Source organism: Macaca mulatta, chromosome 11 (genome assembly GCF_049350105.2).
Source record: "Macaca mulatta isolate MMU2019108-1 chromosome 11, T2T-MMU8v2.0, whole genome shotgun sequence".
Lineage (NCBI taxonomy): Eukaryota > Metazoa > Chordata > Mammalia > Primates > Cercopithecidae > Macaca > Macaca mulatta.
Genome location: NC_133416.1, coordinates 90,185,006 through 90,206,152, shown reverse-complemented (window position 1 = coordinate 90,206,152; position 21,147 = coordinate 90,185,006). Strand labels below are relative to the sequence as shown.

At 36.4% G+C, this 21,147-nt stretch overlaps 1 protein-coding gene and 1 non-coding gene across 3 annotated transcripts in view; both read right to left on the bottom strand.

Annotated features, from left to right (window-relative positions):
- Nucleotides 1–21,147, bottom strand: part of TMTC2 (transmembrane O-mannosyltransferase targeting cadherins 2) — a 456,255-nt gene that overhangs the window by 99,207 nt on the left and 335,901 nt on the right. For both annotated transcript variants that reach the window (XM_015152361.3, XM_028829760.2), the window contains one exon: nt 12,317–12,398. In XM_015152361.3, the coding sequence (XP_015007847.1) occupies nt 12,317–12,398 (82 nt within the window). The remainder of the gene's footprint in view (nt 1–12,316; nt 12,399–21,147) is intronic.
- On the bottom strand, nt 1,140–2,089 carry LOC144333249 (18S ribosomal RNA). Its single transcript, XR_013401767.1, has one exon. It is a non-coding gene; the product is annotated as an 18S ribosomal RNA (ribosomal RNA).

Here is a 21,147-nt window from a genome sequence, read left to right as displayed (position 1 = left end):
AATTCTAATCCTAATACCACTGGTCTCCCTAATCGAAAACAACCTACTCAAATGAACTTGCCCTCGTAGTATAAGTTAATACACTGGCCTTGTAAACCAGAAATGAAACATCCTTCCTAGGGCAATCAGAAAGAAAGTACCTAACTCTACCACCAACACCCAAAGCTGGCATTCTAACTTAAACTACTTTCTGTATTCTTATGTTGTATGGACCCTACAATGTAATCCTAACATTAACCTACTTATAATGCTACTATGTAATTCGTGCATTACTGCTAGCCAACATGTATAATATATAGTACTATATATGCTTGACTGTACATAACACATACCATTACATACTAACTTCATATCCTTGAAAAACATGCTTACAAGCAAGAACCTCAATAGACACCCCAACAGTAACACATAGCATGGCCCTTCCAAAGCCCAAACCACCCCCCCACGAATATCAACTAAACCAACCCATGCCAGCCGTCCATAGTAGGAGTTCAGTTATGTGTTTGGTATTTTTTGGGGTAATTGATGTTGAGCTTGAACGCTTTCTTAATTGATGGCTGCTTTTAGGCCAACTATGGTGATTGGGGTTTTTACTCTCTCTGTAAGGTTTTTTCCTAGTGTCTAAAGAGCTGTCCCTCTTTAGACTAGCAATTAAGCTTACAGGGGGATTAGGTGGTTCTGTAGGTAAGCTTAAGGTTGAACTAAGATTCTGTCTTGGATAACCAGCTATCACCAGGCTCGGTAGGCTTGTCACCTCTACCCAGAAATCTTCCCACTATTTTGCCACATAGATGGGTGCGCTCTTTTAGCTGTTTTTGGGTAGCTCGTCTGGTTTCGGGAAATTTGGCTTGTAGTTCTCTTTGTGAAATTGTTTCTAGCTAATTCATTATGCGAAAGGTACAGGAGTTAATCCTTGCTGTTTTGTGCTTGGGTGATTTTCTATCTTTCCCTTACGGTACTATATCTATAGCGCCAGATTAAAATTTCTATCGCCTATACTTTGTGTAGGTGAATGATTTAGTGTATGTTGGCTTGGTATTAGTGTTGATTATGCTTAGGGCTAGTATTAGCTCAAGGCAATCAAATAATATTGAGATTTTCTGGGTGTAAGCCAGGTGCTTTATATTAAGCTATGCCTTGATTTATCCAAGTGCACCTTCCAGTACACTTACCGTGTTAAGACTTATCCCCTCTATATAAATATTAGGGCGTTTAGTTAAGATGTTCCTTAAGTATATTTGAGGGGAGTGACGGGCGGTGTGTGCATGCTTTATGGCCTGGTTCAATTAAGCACTCTATTCTTAATTTACTGCTAAATCCTCCTTGGACTCTTAGATTTCATAAGAGTTTTCGTGGAGTTTTCTGAGATAGAAAATGTAGCCCATTTTTTACCGTCTCATGGGCTACACCTTGACCTAACGTTTTTGCGGTGGAGGGCATTTGCGCTCACTTTGTAACCTTCGTCAGGGTTTGCTGAAGATGGCGGTATATAGGCTAAGCAAGAGAGGGTGGGGTGGATCGGGGTTTATTGATTATGGAACAGGCTCCTCTAGGGGGGTGTAAAGCACCGTCAAGTCCTTTGAGTTTCAAGCTGTTGCTTGTAGTATTCTGGCGAGTAGTTTTGTTATCTAACTATTGAGGTTTAGGGCCAAGCATAGTGGGGTGTCTAATCCCAGTTTGGGTCCTGGCTATTGTGTGTTCAGAAGTTTTAAAGCCACTTTCGTAGTTTATTTTACATCAGCTAGGGTTTTACAGTTTAGATGGAGTTTAGCTTTATTATGTCAGATCTTAAACACCCTCTACGCCGATCTCTATTAGCTAGGGTTAATCGTATGACTGCGGTGGCTGGCACGAAATTAACCAACCCTTAATATAGCATAGCTTAGTTAAACTTTCGTTTATTGCTAAATATTTGTCACTGCTGTCTCCCGTGGGGGTGTGGCTAGGCAAAGCGTTTTGAGCTGCGTGTGCGTGCTTGATGCTTGCTCCTCTTGGTCATAATGATTTATAGGGCGTCTTCCCCGGGATGGGGATGCTTGCATGTGTAATCTTGCTAAGAGCCAATAGAAAGGCCAGGACAAAGCCTGTTTGTTTATGGGGTGTGCAAACCCATCTAGGCATTTTCAGTGTCTTGCTTTAGGCGGGTTTAAGCTACATAAACGGAGGTATGAGTGTAGTTATGGGGTGGTTTCTTTCGGGTTGTGGGGAAAAGCTTGTTGTGGGTTGGTGTTAAGAGTGCTTAGTGAAGTAAATATTTATTAGTCGAGGGGATGGCAGTTAGAGTTGTGCACACCCAAAAGATGAAAATACAAGCTCTGGTCGGACATATTAAGGCTTTTGTTTTTGGGGTTTGGCAAAAGTGGGTTTTGGGTGAAGGTCAGAGATGGGGGTGGGGGGGTTTGGTGAAATTTTATTGTGGTTTTGTGGTATGGTGGGAGTGGTGTTGCGGGACTGGTTACTGGTATGTCCTACAAGCATGAATTAAATAACACCTTGTTGGAACTTGTGTGGAGCTAGAATATTGAACGTAGGTGCGATCAACAACTGCATGTACTAGGAATCAAAGACAGGCGCATACAGGACGGGATGTGGTGGGAGTCAGCATTCTGCGATGGGGTTGCGTGCGGACCAGAGATAAAAGATACCAAATGCATGGAGAGCTCCCGTGACTGCGTGAGTGGTTAATAGGGTGATAGACGCGTGATCCATCGAGATGTCTTATTTAAGGGGAACGTGTGGGCGATCTTGGTTGTTATGGCCCTGAGGTAAGAACCAGATGCCGGATACAGTTCAAGTATAGCTACCCCCACGAGTTATGGGCCCGGAGCGAGTAGAGTAGCACTCTTGTGCGGGATATTGATTTCACGGAGGATGGTGAACAAGGGATTCCTAAGTGAGGGGGGGCATCCGTGGTGAGGAGGATTGTTTAATGAATATGCTATGTCCGATGAACGATTTAATGTACTATGGACGGCTGGCATGGGTTGGTTTAGTTGATATTCGTGGGGGGGTGGTTTGGGCTTTGGAAGGGCCATGCTATGTGTTACTGTTGGGGTGTCTATTGAGGTTCTTGCTTGTAAGCATGTTTTTCAAGGATATGAAGTTAGTATGTAATGGTATGTGTTATGTACAGTCAAGCATATATAGTACTATATATTATACATGTTGGCTAGCAGTAACACTGCTAGTGAGGTCTGGTGCCAAGCAGGGCACTTCCTCCCTGGGGCCTTCAAGAACACAATGATGAGAGCTCCCTGGGTCTCTTCACCAGCAGTCCTCCATAATATCAGCAATATGGCTCTGGGTCTGTGTCACTCCTGGGGACTCACAAGGCTCACATTTAGTAAGAGCGTATCTTTGAAAGAACAAGGAAAACCATAAACATATTGTAAGCTGGGGTGTCAGAAGAGGCTCAAATTCTTGCTCTGCCAACTTACTAGTCCTAGGGCCTTCAAAGTGCCACTTAAACTCTTGGAACCTTAAATCTTATATCCGTAAAATAGGGGTAATGTTATTTCTTCACAGGACTCGGGAACTGACAAAAATATGCAGAAAAGTACCCAGTGCTTGGTCAGGAATGTAATTGTTAAACACTGAGCTTCAGTAATAACAGCACTAGCATTAATGAGCACATATGTGCCCAGCATGATGCCAAGCTCTTTCTTTTCTACAAATTTTCATAACTGTGGAGTAAGGACACACCATATTACTTGAATTGATTTAATCATCCTAATATTGTGAAGCATTTTGCAATCCTATAGTATACTTTACAACACAGTTTCATTTCTTTCTCGTTTTTTGGAAGAGCTACAACCAAACTTTGTGGGTGAGAAATGACATCACCATAGAATGTCATCATACCATCTTAGCATGGTCTTATAATTATATATGTTGACATAAGAGATGATAACATTGCAGTATAGCACAAATGCCCCTGCAAAGAATTTATCTACTATTAACTGGCATTGAAACCTTGGGTAATATACTCCAAAGTCACTGCTTGATGATGTCACTTTCCTCATCTGTAAAATAAACATAGTCATGTACCATCCCCATCTCGCTGTGGGAATTAAACAAGATGCTATATGTGAATTTCTCAGGCCACAAAAGTACTCAGCAAATGTACTATTATATTATGAATTCATCAAATCTATTATATATAATAGATTTGTCAAATATATAATATATTCATCAAATATAATATTTGAAGATTTCATAATGGGAAATATTATATTTAATAGAGACTCCATGCAAGTGGTCTTTCTCTACTTTTTATTCCTTTCTTGCTTAATTTTTACATCTTAGAAGTTTACATGTTGAGTTCTAGTCAGTAATTTTGGATAATTGGTTACCATAATTCTCCTGCTATCTACTTGAACAATAGATTAAGATGCTTGTTCTTGGCCAGGTATCATGGCTTATGCCTGTAATTCTGGTACTCTGAAAGGCCAAGGCAAGTGGATAACCTGAGGTCAGGAGTTCGAGACCAGCCTGGCCAAACATGGCAAAACCCCGTCTCTACTAAAAATATAAAAATTAGCTGGGCATGGTAGCGGGTGCCTATAATCCCAGCTACTCAGGAAGCTGAGGCTGGAGAATCACTTGAACCCGGGGGGCAGAGTTTGCAGTGAGCTGAGATCGTGCCATTGCACTCCAGCCTGTGCAACAAGAGTGAAACTCCATCTCAAAAACAAACAAACAAACAAAAAACAAGGTGCTTGTTCTTTCATATTTTATTAAAGTATTTGTCCTTCATAAAAGTAATGTGCTCATTATAGAAAATTTAAAATAGAAAACATTAAGCCTTCCAAACAAAGGAAAATAAAAGGGTGCATGTCTGAAAAGCTAATACATCCATTCTAAACATTCTGATATTTTAAAAAGTTTGTTTTGCTTTCTAATGACAGTTATTTTGTAGAATTTATTCATACTCTATGTATAATTTTATTCTTTTTTCACCTAACATAGGCAGTTGTCTCATTATTATGTATCCTTCATAACCTTAATTTAGGATTTATAAAATTTCATCAAATGGAAGTAATCCCACTTCATTTAGCCATCTCCCTTTTTCAGATACTTAGATCAGGTATTTCAGATACATGCTTTCCCATTTTTACCTTTAACAAACAGCAAAGTCAAGGCTCAATTACTATCTTTGCTGAAATCTTAAACATTAAAAAAAACTTTATTTCCTTAAGATATATCTCAAGAGAGAATTACTGAGAATAAGTGTTAGAGCAGCTTGAGGGAATTCATTATTTATATTTGAATTCCTTTGATTTCCATTGAGATTGTATGTTTACCTAACTTTAAAAACCAATTGTATTTTTTCATATCCCTTGTTCTTTATGTACTATTTCCTTTGTAGTTGTATAGTTTCTCATGTCTCAAGTAGATTGATCTTTTATTTTTTGCCTTTAGAGAAATTATTCATTAACAGTTTGTTGCTTGTCTTTTTATCATATTACTTTTCAGAAACACATTAGTGCTTTAATTTTTCCTTAATTCTCTGCTTTTCAGCAAAAACCATTTCCTCTTTCCATTTTAGTTATGAGAAAGTTTAATTATAAAAGGCTTTGGAAAGTATCTTATGTAAAATACACAAAGGTATGAAGATTAAATTGTATTAATTTATTAGATACATTTTAATAATAGGGAATTTAGAAATAAAAAAATCGCAAGTGAGAAATGAAATAGTTTGGAACAACCTTTAGAAAAACCTTAATCTAATTACGTATCTGTGAATTGCTGATCCTCTTCTTAGAGCATTAAAGGGACACTAAACATTGATTTTTCAAAAAAAGATGGTTTGTTCTTAAGTATTAAACATAATTGTAATCTCGATGTAATTTTGCAAAGACTCAAAATCTATTTTCATTTTTAATTAAGGCAATATTGTTATTTGGTTCATTATTAAATTTAAAAATTCCTCTTGCTGTTTTTGAAGTGACTAAAAATGAAAGGATAAAACATAGCCTTAGTCCATTATCATCTTCTAACTAGCTTTAGTTATGAATAATAAAAAGTAACACAGGTCACTAACCAATTCAACTCATTACATACTTCAAGCCTCTACTTTCAGTGCTCAGTGTTGAAAGACCACTCCTATTATTTTAACACTGTTCTCCAGAGCCTACTTTTAAAAGTGAAACAAATAATATATGAACTATCTGCTATGGTTTAGATACGGTTTGCCTGTTCCTACCAAAGCTCATGTTGAAATTTGATACTCAATATGGTGATGATGGTAGATGGGGCCTACAGGAAGGTGTCTGGGTCATAAGGGTGGAGCCCTCCTGAATGGCTTGGTGCCCTTTCAGTGGTAGTGAGTTCTCTGGTGAGCCTGGATTAGTTCTTATGACTATGGATTAGTTCCCATGAGAGTGAGTTCTTATAAAGCCTGGATGCCCCTCGAGTTCTCTGTCTTCTCATGTCTCTTCTTCCCCTTTGACCTTCTTCTACCAAGTTATGAGGTAGCAAAAAGCCCTCACCAGAAGCAAAGGCAATGCCCTTGAATTTACTAGCCTGCAGACATAAATAAACCTCTTTTCTTTATCAATTACCCAGTCTCAGGTATTCCGTTATAGCAATACAAAATGGACTAGGACACCATCCTAGAGAAAAACAGAGTATAATAATAACAACAGTAGAAAGTTCTGGATTTAAAAGTTGAAAGAGCTGGACTTTTCAAGTTCTTCCTCCACTAAACACATTGAACATTTCTGAAATAGGAAGTCACTTAAAAATTCTGAACTTCCATTTTCTCAATAAAATGTAATTAGGATTCATTCCTACCTCACAGGGGTTGGATGATGAAGCAAAAAAGACTAGGACAAGAAAACATAAGACAGATGGCAAAGTGCTTAATAAATGTATAATAGTAGCATTCTAAAACTGACAATAGAGGCAAATAATAATAATCCAGATAATTATAAAAAAAAATCTATACTTTTCTATGAGCTCACAAGCAAGAATGATGGACTTTTTAAAACTAATTAAACTATTATTTTTACAATTTGTACCTCCTTCCCAGTTTGTAAGATCCTCTAGAGCTGGTCTTACTCTCTGCTGTGTCCCTATATCTAGTATAGTGCTGGATAAATACTGAGCAGGAGGTTACAAGTAAGAGGTTTAGGACTCATCACTACACAGCTGAACCCTTAGAAATGAACTACGTCACCATATCAATAACAAATACAATGAGGCCATAGCTTTTTAGAAACTCACTGTTAATAGGAAGGCAGAAAAAGAAGAAACTGTCTGAGTTGTACATAAGAGTACTTTTTTTCAATAGTATTACAATCTCCTCCCTTTTAACTTTTCAAACATCAGTCCTTAATATTTCATGAATTCCCCATGTGCCAGAATTTATATGCAGTAGGTACTTTGTAACAAAAGTTCATTGATTTAAATTGTTTCAAGCGACACCAAATTTACTACTATGCACCTACAGAAAAAATTTATAATGTATTCTATCTGAAACAATGGTTTTTCTAGTAATTTTTAAAGAGAGACTTCTCGTCTTGATCTTCATTCTTTTGGAGGGCACAGGAGAATTCAAAGAATCCCTTGAATTACAGGCCTACATGAGACACCAAGGCACCAAATCCTCACCTTTGAGATTTATAAACTGAATTCAATAAAGACTTTATATTATTTGCCTCACTTGGACATGGGAATACTTGACAACATACAAATACACAGTGTTGTATTATTACTAATACCATAGTTTGAAACCTATTTTCTACACATTCCTTAAAATTTTGATAAAAGAGCTGTAAGAAATTGGGTATATGTTACAAACGACAAGAAATCGGAGTACTAGAAAACATTTTTGGAGTCCATGTCAATCCTTCACTTTACAAATGAGAAATCTGAATCCCAGAGGACTATAGGTACCACACAGCACAACCTTTAACCAACTCACTGAACCAACTGTATAAACCTGCCTAGCTTTCTTTCTTGCAAGCCAATCGAAAAAAAGACAATCTGCAATTCAATCCCTTCCCCCAAACAAAACTAGTGGATACAAAAATACAAGTAACTGATAGCATTTTAAAACACTGCCTTCTAATCACCACTGCAGCAAATATAAATCCTATAATTCCTTCTGTCTAATCCCAACTGGATATATTTTCCAAATCACTTGGAAATTCACTAACAAGCAAATCAGAAATACAAAATCACACAAGAGAGTGGATTTCCCATACAAAATTCACTCAAACTCTGGCATTTTCACTGGCATTTGCAAAAGCATTTTTAAAAGACTCAAAACACATATATTTCATTTAAACATTTATTTTTAAGCTGAGGAAGTGTTATTATTCATTCAGTCTGTTGGCATAACAATCTAAGAATATATATAACCAGCAAGTTGGCAAGAAACTAATACAAGAATCATAGTATGTATTTCGTTAAACAAGACATAAAATTCAAATAGAACATCCTTTCAGGCAATTTTGTAATCCGGATCCAATTCTAGAATGGAGAATATTCCTCACTGAGCTCAATACACATTGCACATCACTGTATAAACAGCAATGTAGTAGATATATTGATGATACAAAAATGGAAAACACACCATCTCTACTCTTATGTTAAAATCTTCTAAAGGAAGTAAACATATAATTTCAGTATAAATATTTACATTCCCACAACTACTTCCAAGTCCAAACCACCATCATCTCTTGATGAAAACATAGCAACAACTATCTACAGAGTTTCCCTTGGTCTATTCTGACCTTTCTCTAGTCCTGTCTTCTCCACATGGGCCCTTCCAGTACACTTACAATAAAATGCAAAACTCCTTAGCTCAGTCTCCAAGTCCCTATGGGCTCTACCTCTGATTCCTCTGTGGCCTCCTTTCCTCCCATTTTCCTACCTGGTTCAATGTGTTCCAGTCACATTAGCTTTTTTTTCTCTCTGCTGTGAACACAAGCTTAATACTGTCTTATACCTTTTAACTTTCTCTTTCTTCTGTATGAACCTGGCTCTTTAATAGTTGGATTAACATAGAGATTTCAAATATCATATTCTCAAAAATGCTTTATCTGACTACCTTGTCTTAAGGAGTATCCAAATTCCTACTCATCACCTTCTAAAAGTGACATCATCCTGTTTATTTCCTATAGAGCATTACTTTCTTTCTGAACACAGAACAGTGAGGTTGCACATAGTAGATACACTGTATAAATATTAAAATTACTAAAAAAACATTCTCATGAACTGTAAAATAAGTCATGACATATGAATTTGAGTTCTAAAACTGTGCACAGCAGGGCCTATTGATTGAAAATATCTACCTACGTCTCTATTTGCCAATATTTGGGGGGAAAAAAAGGAAACAAAAAAAAAATAAAACCACAAAAACCCCAAACAAAACAGAATATATTTTATATATATATATATATACTTTTTTTTCTTTCTTTCTTTTTTTTTTTTATTTTTTTTTTTATTTTTTTGAGACAGAGTCTTGCTGTCTCACCCAGGCTGGAGTGCAGTGGTGTGATCTCAGCTCACTCAACTTCTGCCTCCCGGCTTCGAGTGATTCTCCTGCCTCAGCCTCCTGAGTAGCTAGGATTACAGGTATGCGCCACCACGCCCAGCTAGTTTTTGCATTTTTAGTAGAGATGGGGTTTCTCCATGTTGGCCAGGCTGTTCTTGAACTCCTGACCTAGTGATCTGCCCGTCTCAGCCTCCCAAAGTGCTGGGATTGCAGGAATGAGCCACCGTGCCCGAGCTCAGAATATATTTTATGGAAGAAAAAGCATGACAGTAGTCAAGGAATCCAAAAGTTACCTGTAATTAACTTGAGTAAGTCAATTTCATTTCTCTAGGTTTCAATCTACTTATTTGTTCAACAGACCGGTTATATTATATAATTTTAACAGAACTTTACAGTTCCAGTTCTAAAATTCAATCCTTTGAAATAGATTCCTCTAAATGAAAATCATTAAGATTCCCTTAAATTTTCATGGTCTATAATCTGAGCACAATGAGCAAAGAATATCATGCACTCAATTATGGCCTTCCCATCTGTTTGTAGATTATTTTGCCCTAACTATTACTCCTTGTTGGAACCTCATTTTGAGTTCTTTCTATTACCAATTCCAAAGTAGGAAAAAATATTGAAACTTACAAAATTTCATAAAATACCTAACATTATATTTCATAAAATTATATTGAATTATATAGTCATTCCTCCTTTAGAAAATAAAATACTCCTTATAATGTATGTGTGTCAAAAATACTTAATCCAAGGGTACTAAGAAGAATCAGTTTTTACACATGCATTTAAAGACATTTGGTATCACTGCTTTCTAAATACCGTATAAAATAAAAAGTTTGTAGGCTGGGCGCGGTGGCTCATGCCTCTAACCCCAGAATTTTGGGAGGCCAAGGCAGGTGGATCACCAGAGGTCAGGAGTTTTAAGACTAGCCTGGCCAACATGGTGAAACCCCATCTCTACTAAAAATACAAAAAAAAAAATAAATAAATTAGCTGGGCAATAAATTGGCGGGTGTCTGTAATACCAGCTACTCAGGAGGCTGAGGCAGGAGAATCGCTTGAACCTAGGAGGTGGAGGTTGCAGTGAGCCGAGATAGCACCATTGCACTCCAGCCTGGGCAGCAAGAGTGAAATTCCATCTCAAAAAATTAAAAAAAAAAAAAAAAAAAAAAAAAAAGGTTGTAGAACTTTCTGTTCAACTAAATCCAAAAATTTCTCGTGGGAGAAATACCCACTACTATCACAACTGGAAAAAATATTTTAGGAGCGTGATGTCATGTAAAGCTCACAATAATTTTTTTTATAAGATAGAGGATGGATATAACCAGATTAATAAGAGGGACAACATTTAAGATTAATAAAATAGTGAAATTGCAATTCAAATGGAGCAATGATACGGTTTGAAGAAACTCATTGTGAAAAACCTATCTATAATATAGTCTATAATATTATAGGAAACAAGTTTAGAAGATGCAGTAGTACAATTATTATGAGGCAAATGAAATGCAGGCAGTAGATAGTGAAAAAAAAAAACAAACTTCTATTTTATAACATGCAATGATAGGCAGCCCTTTTAGCACTCAGGAAAAATCACCATGGAACTACTTTCATGTACAGTTGAGGTACCCAAAAATACTAGACATAAGAAAATCCTGAAGTACTTCATATAGGAAAACCTATAAAAATAAAAATAAATTCTGTAGCAAACTTAACTTAGTTGACTACTATTTTAACATGGCATTACAACTGCGTTGTGAAACAAAATCAGGAGTTGTACCATCCTGCATTAATGCTGGAAAGATAATGCACTGCAACCCTAGGTTTGTAAACACAGACACACAATAACATAAATTAAAAAATGAATTTGTGGTTGTTTGACTATCTCTATTATTTTATTATTTCCATTCTTCTACACTTGCAGCCTGTCACTGATTTATTTTTACTAGCTAGAAGCTAGGAGACGGAATTATTCTACTAGTATATTAGCTTTATTTCCTTATATTTAATTTCTGTCCACTTTTAAGTTTACTACTTGATAGTTACTAATACATCAAAGCCAACAGTGATCAAAAAAAACACTTTTTCCCCCCAAGGGATCAGCTAAAGTAAATGCATTTTGGCTCCCTAAAAGAAATTCCAACTGCAAATCTGGCAGAAATAAGCACATCTTACACAGTATCAAACCAGCTATATACTTTGCCTCACTAAACACATGACTCACTACTAATGACAAAGCAGAGTGTGACAGAGTTGTTACGTAACCTCATTCTAGACTGATTAAGGCCAAGGCTCAACGAAATGAGACAGCCATCCTTTGCACCCTCTACAGCTTATCCTCGGCCTCAATATTTGGGATTTACAGGCTGGTGTACATCCATATCTTCCAAAAAGTAAGATTTTTGAGGTCAAAATGTAAACTTCTAAAACTTCAAAATGACATGCTCAGTGAGGAATACATTATCATTTAGAATGAAGAGAAGCAAATGTTTTATTATAAACTATGCATAAGGCAAGGAGCTAGATGCTTTCCTGATGAGATCTCATTTAAACTCCACACTGAACTTGAAAAAAACAACTGTGCAATGCCATCCCTGTTAAAATCCTATTAAAATTACTAAAGGAAAATATAACACACAGCCCCTTTAATAGGACTGATTTGAATGAGAAGGTAGGAATATAGCATGAGGCTAAATCTGCAATAACAAAGTCCATCTCCTCTTAAGATGTTCTTTACCAGCAAAAGCTAGATTTCGTATCAACATTAATAGTAAATGTGGGGGACGTGGAAAAAAGCTATCAACCACTCACCATAATGCATGTAACAGTTTCCTTTGGTGGGATCCAGCTCAATAGCCTTCAAGAAGAGCTTTTCAGCCTCACTCTTACGACCCTTGAAAAACAAAGAAAATGGATGATTCAGCAACAGATCATGAGGGATTCTTCACTGCCTGCGCCTAACTGAAGCAGCCAAATGTCTACTTGGTAATCATCATAGGAAAGAAAACAAACAAACAAACAACATTTTGTTTTTATCTAAATGAGGATGATCAAGGGAAAAGTGTTGAGAGAGAACACTGAGGTCTGAGCCCTAGAAGGCATGAAGAATATATAACAGAAGATAAGAATGGCCTACCAAAAACATCAGGCCAGGAAAGCAAGAGACAAGGAAAAAAAAAAAAAAAAAAAAAAAGGTTTCATGGAAACCAGAAAGACAAGACAGTTTTAAAGAAACATTATTGTCATTTTCTATTTTATTTTCTCCCTTTGTTTCCTCTTCATTCCTTCTTTTTCTTTGTAAAGAACTGCGGCCATTTTAAATTTTGAGGAGATTTTGTCATCCTTTATGAAGAAAAGAAGTCACAATTTGGTGAATCTCAAGTAGCTACTATTTATCCTCGCTGCCCTCATTCAGGACTAAAATTCTGCTAATCCAGGATTTAATCTAAAGCTAGGTCACCTTCTTTGTTGTAGTTTTAAGTAAATATTACCATCATATGCACAAGAAAAAGCAAAAAATGGGAAAATGTTTACATACAACAAATTGACTTTTCATTAAAGACTACTACAGGGGAAACAGAATCTAAAAGTATACATTCTTCACCTAGTTATCGCCTCTGAACCACAGTTACCTCCACTGTAACACAGAGGGATGGCACAAGACAGGAGAACAACCCTGAGAAGCACTTTCCTGGAACAGTTCTATCTTGTTTGGCATGGTTGGGATGAAGATGTACAGTGACTGTGAAGGGTAGTAAAGGCACTGGGTGGTGCCCAAAGCCACAGACCACGGTAAAGACAAATGACCTCATCTGCCTGTTCCTAATTTATATACTCTCTACCTACATAAACTTCAGGCAATGTTTTTTTCTTACTTTGCATATATTTTTAAAACTGTTAGAGGTATATAATTAACCTAATATGCTACATTAGGGGTGTCTAATCTTTTGGCTTTCCTTGGTCACATTGGAAGAAGAAGAATTGTACCCACATAAAGTACACTAACACTAATGATAGCTGATCAGTTTTTTTTTTAAAGGTTCATGCATAACTCTCATAAAGTTTTAAGAAAGTTTATGAATTTGTGTTGGGCTGTGTTCAAAGCTGTCCTGGGCTGCATGCTGCCTGCAGGCTGCAGGTTGGACAACTTGTGCTACATGCTAGGCAGCTTTGACTCTTTTCTCCATACTCCCTCTCCTTTTGTTCATTCCCTCATTTAAAAAATAAACTTACTGTTGCTATGTCCTTCATTAACTCATTACTCGAGTAGCTAGGACATAGCCTACTGTCTCTAACACCTATAGCTAGTGATAAGCAAAGGGTCAGACAACTGACTTCCTCATTTTTTCTATCAATTCAGTAATGCTACTCTATTCAGTAACTCCTCCTTAAATCGCAAATCTTGTCAAATACCAATAATTAAAAATTTTTAAATTCCCTGCAATGTTTCCCCCAATATTTTAACTTCAAAGGAAAGCACAGACAGAATGTTTCCTATACATACACTTTCATAAAGTTACAGATAAGAAGAATTAGCAAGAATCTTACCAATTAAGTTTCCCTAAATGATTTAGTAACTGTAACAAATCAGGCAGCCAAATGTATAAACTAGGAGCACAGATTCTAGTGAAGCAGAACAGCTCCCATACTTGTTTAGCTATGTGACCCTTGGAAAATTATTTCACCTCGTAACTATAATTTATTTAATACAAAAAAAAAAGAAAGAAAAAAAGAGGACAGGCAGAGCATGCGATTTTTAGGGTAATGCAACTATTTCATCTGATACTATAATGGTAGGTACATGCCATTAAGCACTTGTCCAAATTCATAGAATACTCAACACAAAGAGTGAACTGCAATATCAACTGTAGACTGTAATTCACTCATCAACTGTAACAAATCTACCACACCAAAGTAAGTTGATCATAATAGGGGAAACTGTATATCTGGGGTTGTTGGAAGGTGAGGAGGTTTATGGGAACACTCTGTACTTTCTGCTCAATTTTTAATAACCTAAAACTACTCTAAAATAGTCTTAATTTTTTAAAAGGATAATAATAAAACCTATCTCCTAGGATTTCTGATTTATCTGATATGATACATGTAAATTAACTATTATACTACCTACGTATATGTTTGTAATAAATGTTAACTGCTACTTTATATGTATACACACACACATATATTTGATAGTATGCAAAAAATGCAGAGTTATAAATGACAAATAATGTATTTAGTTTTATATATAGCCCCCAAAACACAAGGTCATCTGACAAAATCATCACTGGAAAGCAATATACAAAGAACTTGCAAAAAATGATACTTTAAGAAAAAAGATGTAAAATGAAAGCTATCATCAGTAAAGCACTGTCTATACAAATGTCATATGCAAAGATTTAAAAAGGAAGCTTCCACTTAAGTTTTAAGAACAGAAAAGAAGGAACTGGCTCTTTTATCAATGCCACAGCAAACAGGGTAGTAAAAATCTCTCTGTATAGTCCATTGGCAAAACAATATTATGAGATTTTTAAAACATGCAGCAAAACTCAGAGGACAGTACCCTCTTGTTGCTCAGTAGATCAAATGTTTAAATGCAATGAGTCTCACGCTTTCCTAGATGCAAAATAAACACATTGAAGGCCAGAACATTCTTTCTAGGGGGAGACATTGTACCATCACACAAAAATCCATCTTTCTGATTTGACTACTATTTATTTAGCCAAGTACCAAATGATAAAGAGGAAAAGACAGTTCTCAGGAGAGTACAGTAAGCCCTCACTTAATGTGGTCAATCTGTTCTTGGAAATAGCAACTTCAAGTGAAATGACATATGATGAAATCACTTTTTTTTTTCCTCATCAGCATTATAACAAAACAACATCAAATAAAACAATGCTATTTCAAGGACCTGCTGTTCATCCTTTTGCTTTATTAAAGTTGCAGTGTCCAAGAATATATCAACTACATTAAGTGAGGACTTGCTGTATATAAAATTAAAAGCCAACCAGGGATAAAGGTTGCTGGTTTGTAGGAGGGAAGCATGAGGAAGAAGAGGTAATATTATGTTTAATCAAATTTACTATTTCAACTGTTATTGTTCTAGATGGTTGGCAGTTAAAGTGAAGAAAAAGTCATTTCTCACCAAACTTTTCCTTGTGTCTTTTAGATTATGTCAGCATTCTGCACAAACAAGCATTATTCCTCATTTTGTTTACTGGCTGACATGTCTGAACACAAGTACTGGTTCGGAAATGAAGAAAAAGGGACTGTATTGAGTATTAAAGACAACCAATATTTATTAAACTCACGGAAAAAAATAAAACCCACCATCCCAATTAGGAAAGTGCCTGGTCAGGTCCACTCTGATTGGCATCAATAAAACATAGAAATGTAAGAGAAATATTCAGTAAAGTTTGTTTAGTCTAATCTGTATCATGGGATCAGTATTAAGCTAACTCATTTTGTTTTCTTAACTAAACTGGATGCCACTACTACTGTTTAGCTCAGGTGCCCGGCTGAGTGGATGTACAAGGCAAGCAGCATTTCTCCCAATGACTGATCAATGGTTTATCTAACTACAAAATACACAATATAAAAACACACACATATTGTCATACACACACACACAGTCCTTCAATTATTTCTAAAACTTCTCTGAAAGCAGGGAGGAATATTAAATGTAAGAGATAATTAGACTATTATGGCTTCAGCTTAAATTGTTTTGTTTTTAAAGAGTATACTATACTCAGACATTTGTCCCTTATCTTTAGTGACAAATTATTTATTACATCAATTACCAACTCTGTAGTGTGTCTTGATAACCACAACTCAGAAATATTTTACCAAATGACACCGGAAGGCACCAAGCCCTTTCACTGTTGCATTGCATTATGAATACGACTTTGAGTGTTTATGTAAATTCGTATTTTTTATACATTTAAATATGTAAATTTTAGTATTTCAATTTATAATAGGAAATATGTGTATTTTGGTCTTCATCCCCAATTCCTGGTACAGAACTTCTAACATCCTCATAGTTTCTTGAGCTATAGGGGTGCTAGGATAATCTTTTGCTCTAATATTTGGTCTTTTACCCTAGTTTCCTGATACACAGCTTCTAATTCTTCGAAATTTCCTAGGGAATAGAGGTGTCTTTTGTTCTTATGAGGCAAATCTTGATAGGCTCCTGGATGGGGGCTGGTCACCAGGAAGATCAAGCCATAATTAGAAACTTGGAATTTTCAGCTCCACCCTTCCCACTATTCTCTGGGAAGAGGAGAAGGGATGGAGGCTGAGTTAATAATTTATTAGGCCTGCATGAAGAAGCCTCCATAAATATCCCTGAATTACAGGATTTGGAAAGCTTCTGTACTGATGAATAAGAACATGTCTATACCCCAGTAGGGTGGCACACCTCAATTCCACCAGGACAGAAGTTCCTATGCTAAGGATGTTTCCAAACCTCCTCCTGTGTATCTCTTTATCTGGCTGTTCAATCGTCTCCTTTAAAATATCCTTTGTAATAATTTGGCAATAGTAAGTCATCTGTTTTCCTGGGATCTGTGAGTCACACTAGCAAACTGCACCCGGGAAGAGGGTCATGGGAACCTCCAATTTGTAGTCGTGTTGTATAGAAGTTGTGGGTAACCTGGAAACCTACAACTTGGATTGGCACCTAAAGTGGGGCAGCAGTTTTGTGAGACTGAGTCCTTAACTGTGAGGTCTGCACTAACTCTGGTTAGTGTCAGAATTTAATAGCAGGGCATCCTGTTGGTGTCTGCTGGAAAACGGCTTGGTTTGTGGTAACTCTGATGATTGGTTTGTGGGGAATTCTTGCACTGACACTTGTGTTAGAAGTGTTCTAAGTTGAGAGCATAATAGGAAAAAACAGTTTTTTTCTACTATACATAAATATGAATATATAATACAGTTATATGGTAAATATATAATACATTTATATGTAAATATATATAATACATTTATGTATAAATATATGTATATATACACTTTTTTCCCCAAATGTAATTAGTGCATTAATCTTGTTCTATAAACTAACACAAATCTTTACCTTTTCTTCTATAGCCATCCAAGTATTCTGTAAATACAATAACCAGTCAACATATAAACAGGCTACTATGATTTCTTTTCTTTTTCTTTTTTTATTTTTTCAATGAGACAGAGTCCCAAGAGTCTCACTCTGTCACCCAGGCTGGAGTGCAGTGGTGTGATCTCAGTTTACTGCAACCTCTGTCTCCTGGGTTCAAGCCATTCTCACGTCCCGGCCTCTGGAGAAGCTGTGACTACAGCGTGCACCACCACACCCAGTTAATTTTTGTATTTTAAAGTAGACATGGGTTTTCACCATGTTGGCCAGGCTAGTCTTGAACTCCTGGTCTCAAGTGATCCAGCTGCCTTGGTCTCCCAAAGTGGGATTAGAGGTATGAGCCACCATGCATGGCCCTATTTTATTTATATAACTTAATAGCTTATAGTTCCTACTCAGTTATTGATGTTCACATGTTAGTAGTAAATTACAGAGCTGTGAACAAAGTAGGAACTTCTCCATTTCATATCTGGAAAATGTCATATCAGCTAAGGTTTCTAAAATGATAAAAATAATTCTTCCGAACTAGCTCACATTCTCAAACAAATATTTATATCTTAGCTGGTGATTACCTATACCTTCAGCATCAGTAGGAATACCAACTAGAACAAAATCAAGAACAAACCAGAGAACTTCATTTCAGTGGCCCTACTCTTTATTTAGAGGCTGCTGCAAGTCTGGGGAAGGAACAGTCTCTTAAGTAGTGTGTTCTAGCAGCCACTTCCATATGTCTGGTGTTTACTCTTTGGGAATTTCTTAAAATTATGAGTGTCTGTTATTTTTCACAACCAATGCAAATCATATTTTCATTTCACTTTCAAATGTTATCTCTATACAAATAACAAATATGAAAGGGAAGCAGCTGAAAAAACAGGTCCAAAAACTTATGTGCAGTTTGAAAAATATGTTTAACAATGCATTATAGTTAAATGAGTGTAAAAATTTGTGATGACCATAATTTACAAATAAAAGGAACGTTATTTGATAGTTTAAAAAATGTTTTTAAAAATTTTATTGATACAAGTATTTGCACATATTTATATATTACATGTGACATTCTGTTACATGTGATATTCCGTATAATGACCAAGTCAGAGTGTGTTGAGGTGGGGTGTCCATCACCTTGAGTATAAATATTTATGATTTCTATATGCTGAAAACATTTCCAATCCTCTCTTCTAGCAGTCTGAACATACAATACATTGGTGTTAAGTACAATCACCATATTCTGCTATAGAACATTACAACTTTTTTCTTCTATCTAATGTTTGTGCCCATTAACAAACCTTCTATCTCTCCCTCTCACTACCACACACACACCCTTCCCAACTTCTTGTATCTGAGTCTTTTTAAGCATCACAGTATTTTTATGTGATACATTTTCAGGATAAAAACGTGTTTCCTCCTCAAACAAAAAGAGAAACCATGAAAAAAACCCCTAACAGTTCAACTTATTCTTACAAACCAAGATGATTTATATAAAACCATTTAAGTGTAATGGCCTCTCCCCAATGTTATATACTATGAGTCAGAGCTAACCTTAATTAGAGGCAAAGTAAAGGGACAGGGCAGTGGTAACTTTCATGATTAGTTTATCTGCATATTACAAAATATTTCCCCATCAAATTGTCAGATACCCAAAATGTGACCATGAGTTTCATTTTCTTAGGGCTAGCTTAGTACATCTTCTGGAAAGCTTTTAAAATATAATAAATATTCTATAAACATCATAAATAGAAATTACAGAATAAAGCTACCTGATACAGCAATGATCTGGCTGAACAGTTAACTGATATTAATATTTGTCCTCCCTTAATTATCATTCAAGTCCCACTTTCCATAAATGTCTGGTCTTCTGTGCCCTCTTTTCCTAAACATCCTAAAGTAGAGGCTGGCTGAAAGATACTTATAGTGTCATAGGACCTAAGCTGATTGAAAAATTATATCAAGTGACACCAAGGGCAGCTAGAGGTCAAAGTGAATGCTGCACACTGTTCAAGGACAACATCCAGATTCAGTGAGGAGACCTCACAAGGGAGGAATGATTTCCTTGGTATGCCCAGAACAAGGCTGGACTCCTGAGCAAATCTTCCCTGAAGCCCATCCCCAGTGCCACTGCAGAGCCATCAGGCTTTAAGGTGGTGGTAGCTCAGATCAGATGGCCAGGACAGCCTCCTTCCCAGGTTTGTGAGCACCATTATGCCTCCCACATTTAGGTTAACCCCTGGGAAAGGAGGAGGTCACAAAACTGGCTGAAATTAAATGGCTGACCAAGTGGGAATAAAAGACTGCAGCAGACTGAGCTTCACTCCAAGATAAAGAAGTGGATCATCACACTCAGCTGCCTTTCCGGCATGGGAGCCAGATACGTTACATGAGCAAAGGGCACATACGAATAGTTTGCAAATACCAAAAAATAATGGTCAGAATTTCTAAAGAAACATGTATTCGGTTTACCTAAAATGTAAATTGATACAAGGAGATGTTATTCATCTATCAAAAAATTTCGCAAATAAAGAGAGAATTCAATATTCTTGAGGGTTCATAAAAACAGGTGTTCATATGACACATTGTTAAAATACAGTAATATGTAACAAAACCATCCTGGGGGAAATTTGACACATATGAAAAGCATTAAATCACAGACACACTAGCCAACTGATTCTATTTCTATGCATTTGTTCTAAGAAAATACCTGTAAATACAAAGAAGTTGTTATTCATTTTTATTATAATACTGTTTATACAAACTCAATGTCCACCAGCATGAACTTGATTAACCAAAAATCATTTCAATGAAATACAAAGTTTCTATTAAAATGATTGTGTAGAAAATTATTTAAACCACAAAAGTTCTTCAAGATCCAGTGCTAAATGAAATAAGCGGGCTGTAAATTATAGTTTATAACCTAATAACATTTTTTTAATCGTACCATCAGTAAAATTGGCTCATTTTACTGTAGGGATTTCAAAGGTGAATAAAAAGATTAGTCACTGGATCTTCCGATACTGACGAGGAGAGAACACATCTAGTGTAGACTGTTAAAAAAAAATGCACTATGCTATTGGTCAAAATAAGTGCCTGAAGACCACAGTAATCTAAGTACTGAGAAATGAAAGAGAAGGCTTCAGAGATGTGATGTTTCACTCTATAAAAACGGTTTAAGTTCCTGCTATGTGATAGGCTAGGTTCCAGGCCTTGGTAATCGAGACAAAGTTCCTTCCCTGGTGCAGCTCACATTTTAGTGGTGGAATCTTTAGTTTACACATGAGTAGGTAACACTGTCAGTCTTAAGTGTTGTGTGAAGAAGAATGCGGAAGAGAGCAATGCACAACTGGACGGGGTGGGGATGGTTATGTGTGATAAAGTGACAAAGGAAGCCTTTAGTGATATTGGAAGAGTGACTTAAGGGAGTAGGCAGGGCATGCAAATATCTGGCATATTTCGAGTTTTGGGGCCTGTAAAGGAAAACATCATGGCAGCAGTTGAACAAATCCCATAAAAATTGTGAGTCAGGAGTATGACAGGAGGGACCAGA